The 8824-nt window shown below is 32.4% G+C and overlaps 1 protein-coding gene across 1 annotated transcript; it reads left to right on the top strand.

The window, feature by feature from the left end:
* The first annotated feature begins 2799 nt into the window (after nucleotides 1–2799).
* Nucleotides 2800–8592, top strand: LOC114164070 (succinate dehydrogenase subunit 4, mitochondrial). The gene is made up of 6 exons (XM_028048553.1): nucleotides 2800–3134; nucleotides 3284–3314; nucleotides 3428–3441; nucleotides 3534–3584; nucleotides 4916–4977; nucleotides 8144–8592. The coding sequence occupies exons 1-6, from the start codon at nucleotides 2913–2915 to the stop codon at nucleotides 8418–8420; spliced, it is 657 nt and encodes a 218-aa protein (XP_027904354.1). The 5' UTR covers nucleotides 2800–2912; the 3' UTR covers nucleotides 8421–8592.
* Nucleotides 8593–8824: the final 232 nt, after the last annotated feature.

Here is an 8824-nt window from a genome sequence, read left to right as displayed (position 1 = left end):
CCTTGGAAGAGATATTGCTTATACTTTATGGTTATAATTTCTTCTTTGTTCTTCAATTTTGCAAAACCCAATTTTTTCACTATGGAGAGAAATTTCTATTTTGTTGAGATTAGATGTAAAACATTGAATTCTTGTGTAAAATTGTGTTGTTAATATATATGTTTTTTTCCAATTCAAGTTAGTGTTTGATTTTTGCGCTTAATGCTTGTTGTGGTTTGATCACCCATGGCTTGTTTGTGGTTCTTGAGGTGTTGGCAAATGTCTTTTGAACCTAGATGAAGCTTGTATCTAGAGATAAAACATGATTCATTAGTAATCTTAAGACTCTTGAACTTAATGCATGATTTCACTTGTTGATGATTCAAGGAATTGAAACTTGATAAGTTATCACAGGCTAAAAGTCACTAGGAATAAGATTTGAGTAATCTTGTGAGTTAATTGACTTGAATATGGAACTGAGATGTTTGTGAATGCATGATAATAAAGCGAATGAAATCTAATCTTGACAATTGTAAATACTCTATGTTAATTTTCTTATTGCACACCAATTGTTTGATAAAAATACAAAAAAAGTTTCTTAATGTTTTTGTGAACTTTGTGTCTAATTAAGTCATCAATTGCGAGAGTTGTCATGCGTTTTACAAGTCTCTTGAGAGAGAACAATAAAATACTTATTGCTTGCAAATATATCAACACAACGAGTGAATTTGAGTCACCAAGTGCATGAACACTAGAAGATTTTATAAAAAAAAAATTATTAAGAGAGAATGTGACTTGTCCAATAACTCCAACCATTAGGAGAAATTTGCCCAACGAGACTTGACTTGCTCAAGAACCAATTCTATCTAACTAGAGATTGGTTCTCCTAGCTAACAAAAACATTATGAGTCCTATTTAAAGGCTCACCCAACGAGTTTTTTCTCGCCCAACGAGCAATGCTCTTTAGATCTTAAATAAACGAATTTTTATAAATGAAAATATGACTTGCTCAAATTGAGTTTGCATAGTTTCAAAAAACATAATTGACATGTACTATTCTCTAATTGGTTAGGCATTTATAATCCTTTATGCCAAAAGTGATATATTTAGTTGTGAAAAGTTGTCATAGTGAGCCAATATGACTTAATCACACTAAATCATTTAATTCAAAACTTCTCAATTTATAATTAAAAAATTGACATCAAAACCCATTCTAACAACTCGAATAAGTCGTCTTACAATCAAATCATTTAACTTGTAATTCTTATAAGAAAATATCTAGCTTCGCTTATGTACACCAAGCTTCTTGACTCTATTAGAGTTTAAAGAGTTCTTACTCTCACAAGTTGCAATGTATATAGAAAACTGTTAGGTTTATATATATTTTTTTCACATATGGGTTATATTCATCATATATGGGTTATGGTTATAGTCATTGAGAGATTGTGGTTCTATATGGTTATATGGCATTAGTCTTACACATATAAGACCTTTGACACCACTTTTACACCAAAACCTTAAGGCAATGTTGTTATAGGTCTTTATTCTTATATAGTGTTTAACTTTGTCTTTTCTATATGGATATATTTCCCTTCAGGTGTATGAGTGACCCCTTTTTTGTTATGGTTATGGTTATGCAGTCAGTCACTCCGAACCATCGGCTCTGATACCGCTGTTAGGTTTATATATATTTTTCACATATGGGTTATATTCATCATATATGGGTTATGGTTATAGTCATTGAGAGATTGTGGTTCTATATGGTTATATGACATTAGTCTTACACATAAGATCTTTGACACCACTTTTACACCAAAACCTTAAGGCAATGTTGTTATGGGTCTTTATTCTTATATAGTGTTTAACTTTGTCTTTTCTATCCAACGTGAAACTTTTTGACTCATACTTGGACTATTCCCAACAAAAACTCAGATCAATAATCTAAACACATGATAACAATTCTAGAAAACTAGATATTCATCTTAAACTCAATTTAGTCATATGAAACCAAACTAAAACATATGCATCCAAAACTTCTAAAAGTTACCTCAAAAGAATGGGTAAAGATGAATTTACTTTGATGAAAATTCGGACAAAAACATTTTAGTGTACTCTGACTTTTTATAGTTAACTTTAATCTTCAAACAAATAAACATATTTGTCAGAATCTTATAAAGAAGTCATAAAAAGGTAAAGAAAATAGTTCTAGAAATATATTGTTGAAACTCGACTAATCAATCATTTTATTTTAATAATAAAATACTTAAGCTTTATTTATAAAAGACCACTTGTACTCTAATTTTTTAGGCCCTTATATTTTTTGAATTTTTTTTTATCATACATCTAAAATATTAAAAAAAAAGTTTATAAAAAATGAAATTATTGCTGGCAGTATGGCTTTATTTAGAATTTTAGTTAGTTATAAAAAGAATTATGACAGAAAAGTAACTTTTCTCAAAAAACAACTTCAACAACTAGTTAAAAAGAGAATTCTTTTCAATTTTAACTCGTGCTCTATAAGTACGTTTTATCTATAAAATATTTAAAATCACAATAAAATTCTTAAAATAATAACAAAAATGAAATAACATGATTTTGCAAACATTTTAAAAAACTAACATTATATTCATTAAAACAAATTAGAAAATTTTAAAAGTTATAAAAGTCAATTCAAAATGAGTTTTCTATTAATACGATTCCATCAATTTTTGTTTGATTATAAATTTCCTATTATTGAAATTTTACAGGTTTGATATTATTAATTAAATTAATTAATATTTAACGGTATTAATAAAATAAAACCAAAACAGGTGTCCTAACTGGTAGGTCATCAAACCTTAAGATTCCCCATTTTCAGGCGATCTTCCTTGTGTAAGTAGGGAGTGCCGATCCTGCATAGTTCCTCACACTTCACAGAAAACCCAAACCCGAAAATGCAATCTCTGTCGTTCAGACTCACCAAGAGGCTCTACAATTCCAAGCCTCTCTTCAGAATCTCTTCCAACTTCGTTGCTCACGCATCCTCAGCCACCGCCGCTCCTCCTTCTCCGTCGCCACCGTCTCCTCCGATCCCCGCCCCTTCCGCTCTACCCAACCTCCTCACCGCTCCGTGGTCCGCAACCCAGTCCCGCGGAATCTCTTTATCCGGATCTGATGTAAGTTCCTCCGTTTTCTCACACCGTTGCTTATTATACACAACGCTGCTATCCTTTCTCATATATTATTATCCGTAGTCGTTTCGTTGCGATTGGACGCTTCGGGGATGGTTTTAGGGCTCATCGTAACTTTCTTTCTTGTGTTGCAGGTTAGAGTTGGGAATCTCGACGGAAACCGAGGTTATATAATTTTTCGTGTTTTGCTTTTGTGATTATTTGATGTGTGGTTTTAGTTTCTAACGAATTCGCCTTTTGCATTTCAACTGCGGTGGACGTGAATTTTTTGCATCCAGGACGCGCTCACGAGGTAACTAAGAAATGTTTTGGGAATTGGTATTGAAGTGATGTTCATTGATGTTTGTTGTCTAAAATAGCGTTTGGTTATGTGAATGATTTTAGGTTCTCAAACACTATGGCCCCGGTGAAGGAACAGGCAAAACCATACTTGAGGTATATTAAGATTTTTTTTTTTCTCTAGCATTCTTATGTAGCTTCTTGAATACTGACCTTAAGTGACATTTTGTTCATTTTGTTAATGTTGCATATTATCTATTTTTCCGCATTGGAATTTGTCTGTCTGATTAATTGTTGATGTGTTCTGTGTTGTATTTATGTTGTTTGCACATATGTATATATTCAACTAACTTAAATAAGGGAAAGGGAATTTAGAATATTGTCAATTGAAAGACCTTGTAGAGGCTTTCCTGTGAAGGAGAGGCCTCTATTGGCTATTATTTGTAGAGAAAATATTCTCGGGACTTTTTCACACCTTCTTGAAGACACAACTTGACTTATTAATGCCAACTACTTGTCTCCAGTATCGACAATAGGGTGTGCTTGATATTGCACTACACCTTTTCCTTCTCTTGTCGGGAATTTTTTTTTTTCGATTGGTTCATTTGTCATTTGTGAGAAAGATGGTGTAGGAAGTGAATTAAAAAAATTAAGTTCTAGTGCTCTGTAATATTTAAAGATAATATCAGTTTTCTTTTATATTCTTAAATTCTCTCGTGTATTTGTTGTTATGTATACTTGGAGACTAACAAGTTATTTGTCATGATAAAACAAATTATGCACAACCATAGGGACATTCTTATTTATTTATTTACGTATTTACTAGCTCAACCAAGTTATCAAATCGAGATTCAAATCATGAATTGCCGAGCTATTGTTTGAATCATGAATCATACTTTTGTATCAAGTTGTAAGATTCAGTCATGGTGAAAAAATTCTTCAAATATATCATATAGATAGTATATAGTGTTTAATGTAAATAAAACCCAGGTTATTAGTTATATCAATGTTTCTGAAGTTTTCATTTAAGAAGAATGGAGGCAAAACAATTAATAGCTAAATAGACTACATGCATTGAGTGGTTGAATGACAAACAATGGTGAGATTATCAAACATAAGTTCAAAAGTATTCTTTCAAAGTCCTTTTTCGTTTTAGAACTTAAGAGATCATGACTTCTTTAAATTTTTTCATGGGAATTGATGAAAAAGTAAAAACATAAATCATTGAATAGTGTTGGTAATATGAATTACATGTATTCATTCATATGTGTGATGTAAAAAGTTTTTCACAAGGAATTTCATTCAAATAGGAACTATTGAATTCTCATGACAGTTACTGTGTTCAGTTCCTCAAAGGGTCATACTGTATGATTTGATCTAGTAAAATTTCATCACTAGTATTGGAAGCTGAATGGAATGAATTCTATTTGATGGGGATAATGCTAAATGCTAAAGTCCAGTTCATTTATTTGACCAATGACTCCCAGGTTCAGCCTCGCTCTGTAGCTGGTTATGCCACAGTTGCTACTGCAGAGGGTGATATCAAAAGGTTAGTTGGTGCACTTGATGGTACAATTGATCATACTCTCAATCTCATAAGCATCAGCCACTATTGCATCGATGAGCTTGAATATTATATTAAGCCTTTCCACTATCTTTAGGTGCCATGTATATCTAGAAATTTTTAAGTTCAATTTTACATTTAATAGATTTTGTCATTTATTCCAAATAGAGAACTAAGTATTATTCAATGGGAAGGGGAAAATACAAAAAGAGGATAAGGTATTCCTAAGAAACCTAAAAGCTCTAGGAAAACAAATGGTAACAGTTCCTAGGAAACCACAATGCAAACATTGCCCAGGGAGAATTCTCCTAATAAATGCTGCAGAATTCTCCTAATAAAATCCCTTTACAGAACACCTGCAACTAAAGGGATAAATTAATTCTAAAATAGCTCATTACAATACTCCCTTTTCTTTGAACGAAGAAGATAACTTCAAAGCTTGAGACAGTAATTAAGCCTGCCAATTCCATTGCATTTATGCTCTCCTTAGTTTCCTTTTGCCAATCTTGTTTGCTGGTAAAATTGATCATGATTACAAGTCTGTTAAGCATAATCATTGTATTGATTCTCTTGATATTTTATAGCTATAATTTTGAATTTTTGATTGTATGTCAGACCATTCATTACATTTATTATATTACCAAGAAATATTGTCAAACGGGAATGGGAAAAATGCAAAAGGAGCATTAGATATCCTCCAAAGAAACAAAAAAGGTCTTGGGAAACAAAAGACTATTTTCCTAAGAAATTATTGGACAACGCAACCCTAGTAGAAAAGGGAAAGGTCCCATAGGCCATAACTCTACTAGGAAACTCCCTCCTCATCCACAACAAAATGGATAATTTAACACTTATTGGGAAGTGAGTTTAAGCTTAAACTCATCTCCACAAAACTGGCTTGTAAGGTAAGTTTTACACTTCGCTTATATATTATAAATTAACCTTGTTCCTAGTCGATATTGGATCTCGAACATATCCTCTCACACCAAGGAATGAACATTTCAAGATGGGATTAGACATTTATAGGTGGTTTAACAGGAGTCTAATAATGGTGGCATGACGTAATAGTCTCAAAGAACATGACTAGGATAGACTTTGAATGACTCTGATATTATATCAGGAAGTGAATTGAAGCCTAATTCATTATCACAAAATTGGCTTGTAAGGTGAAATTTGTACCTCGGTTATATATTATAAATTGATCTTATTCCTAGGCAATGCAGGATCTCCAATAGTACTAAAACTCAAAACAATATCCCCGATGCTCTAAACAAATATAACTCCCTTATCCTACATATGAATTAAGTTTTCCCCGTTGAATCAAAAAGTGATTGTAGATACGCAATTCACTTGCAATGCATACTATTAGCTATTGCTTAACATCCGATTTGATGCTCTTCTCTTTGGCCAAAAGATTTTCTTTGTTGAACGTATATTCTAGCAGAATTCCCTTTTTACTGCCAACATTATAGAAAGCCCTCTTAGAAGATTAACATTGTTGTCTATGGGATATTGACTGCCTAAACATAAAATTGTTGCCAACTTCAACAATTTGTTATTTAAAAGGCTTTGAATTAACTTTTTTTAAGATGCGAGACTTAAATTTGTTAATGTTTTTATGAATTTTGGAACAACAAACCCAAAGATGCTCACCACTGAATATGAATGTAATCCATAAAGATTAATTAACGGTGAAAACATGCTTTTAAGAGTGGAACAAGAACATCAACACAAGAATAAGGGCGCACGTAAACAATAAAAAGAAGATATAAATATAACCCTTAGAAGTTTGTCACTGACTACAACATTAACCCATTGTATTATTCAAGTTTGAAAGCTTCCTTCTAAGAAGAGAAGATGAGCACACACATAGAGATAGGAGGAGAACGAAACATGAAGAAGAAAGAAAATTTGCAATTTCTTACAAATGGGGAAGAAAGGAGAAAGTGGAAAAAAAGAAACTTATGAAGCATGCACTCCTTGCCACCTTTGCTCCTTGACTTCTGTGCTTTGACTTTTAATATGTTTTGGCCGAGATTTATGATGCTTGATTGGGCTTGAACTTGTTCATTGCTCTTTTTACCCTTTAATGCTTACATTCTCCTAACTTGTTAGATTTAATAGGCCCAGTTACAAAATTACTATTTGCATCTATTTTACACATGAAATGAAACTAAATTATAGTTTCTAAAATTTTTTCAATCAAAATACAACTATAATCTACAAGCATGCATTTATTTATTTAAGACTATTTAAGATCCTCCCCATCCATGCACTGACCACTTCTTCACTACTACCAAGTTACCATCAAAATCATGAAAATCTTCCTTAACCTTTTCTTGATCAAAAGTTCAGGAAGGGTATCATCACTTTGATTTTCAGCATTGTCCACGGAAGTAGGCAATGTTGCAATTACCGATGTTAATCATTTCTCTTTTTGCTGATGCACACATCTCCATCTTTAAGTGTACCTGGCTGTTGAATATTTGAGCTCCACCATACATGGTTGATTCTTCCATTTTATTGTGTAGACTTGAAATGAAATTATTACTAGTCTAGTGCAAATTGGTTCTTGATCTATTGGGATAGTATAAACTTACGCTGTAGGTGTGTGCTTTCCATATAGTGCAAAGTAAAATGAAAGGACACGTATACTTTGTGTACCTTAACGTCTACAACTTCATGAAGTTTCATTCCCTTTATTATAAAGTATTATTTTATTTTTTTGTGTTGGGGATTAGCAAGAAACTGATTATAGTGGCCACTGCTACACTAGATTCCGGTGGTCATATTGTTGATTATTGGAAAGTATTCTAATTTTTTGTTACTTTGAACAATAATTTGGGATCATATGTTTGTTTTCTACTCCCATTTCTTGAGAGTTTTTTTTTTTTTTTAAATCCATGGTTTTGAAGCATTGGGGATAGGTATATAATAAATATAGGAATGCTCTATGATAGTTGTTCTTATCTATTCCATATTGTTGGTTTAGTCTATTCATGGTTTAAAGGGCATTACGTTGGCACGGATGCTTGAGTCATCCTTTGATAATGAGTGAAACTTGAAAACAGTTATAACATCCATGAATTTGCCGTTTTTATGAAAGCTGGTTAATTCCCATTTCCCTCTCTGTATTGGTTGGCATGTATAGCAAGGAACGAAAGAGTGGATTAGGGAAAGAAACGAAGACGAAGAGGGAGCAGCTCCTTAAAGCTACTGCAGTTGCCTCTCTTGTTTTATTATACCCAAACGCCTATTCATTGGCCTTGGCAAATTTCTTTGTGTTCTGGCACTTAAAAGCTGGGATAGAAGAGATTTTGGCAGATTATGTTCACCATGCAATGACCAGAGAATTTGTCACCATTTCTCTCAGGTTGTTCTTGATAATCGCAATGAAGGATGTTTTCTTAAAATTTATATTTGTATAATTAGATAGTGGATGGGTTGTGTTGTTGACAGTAATTTCCAATAAGAGCTCATTGAGGGGCAAACTTGTCGAAACCATAATTTTTAGTTTAGTTGTTTTTTCAAAATAACTTCGTGATTTATCATGTTAATGGATGAATTTTAGCGTGTCTTGCATATACTTTCTGCTATCAATCATCTTTATTCTAACTAGTATTATACAACAATTGTACTGTTGGATAATAAATATGAGTTTTGTTCTTGTTTCACGTTTTTGGAAAGGCAAAATATGGTATGCATATTTATATTGTAACACGTCTGACAGATTGTTCTTGTGTTTAACGTGTTCTAATTTTTAGACAATCTAGTATACATTTTCCTATAACTTTATACTTACGATTTGATCTAGATTCGATGAATGTGAACA

This window comes from Vigna unguiculata, chromosome 9 (genome assembly GCF_004118075.2).
Source record: "Vigna unguiculata cultivar IT97K-499-35 chromosome 9, ASM411807v1, whole genome shotgun sequence".
Lineage (NCBI taxonomy): Eukaryota > Viridiplantae > Streptophyta > Magnoliopsida > Fabales > Fabaceae > Vigna > Vigna unguiculata.
The sequence above is the reverse complement of the archived record's forward strand: the minus strand, read 5'-3'. Positions and strand labels throughout refer to the sequence as shown.

Coding starts and splice junctions, on each gene's coding strand:
- LOC114164070 (XM_028048553.1), top strand. CDS start 2,913: ATGCAATCTCTGTCGTTCAGACTCACCAAGAGGCTCTACAATTCCAAG. Junction 3,135..3,283: donor TCTCTTTATCCGGATCTGAT/GTAAGTTCCTCC, acceptor CTTGTGTTGCAG/GTTAGAGTTGGGAATCTCGA. Junction 4,978..8,143: donor GCAGAGGGTGATATCAAAAG/GTTAGTTGGTGC, acceptor TGGCATGTATAG/CAAGGAACGAAAGAGTGGAT.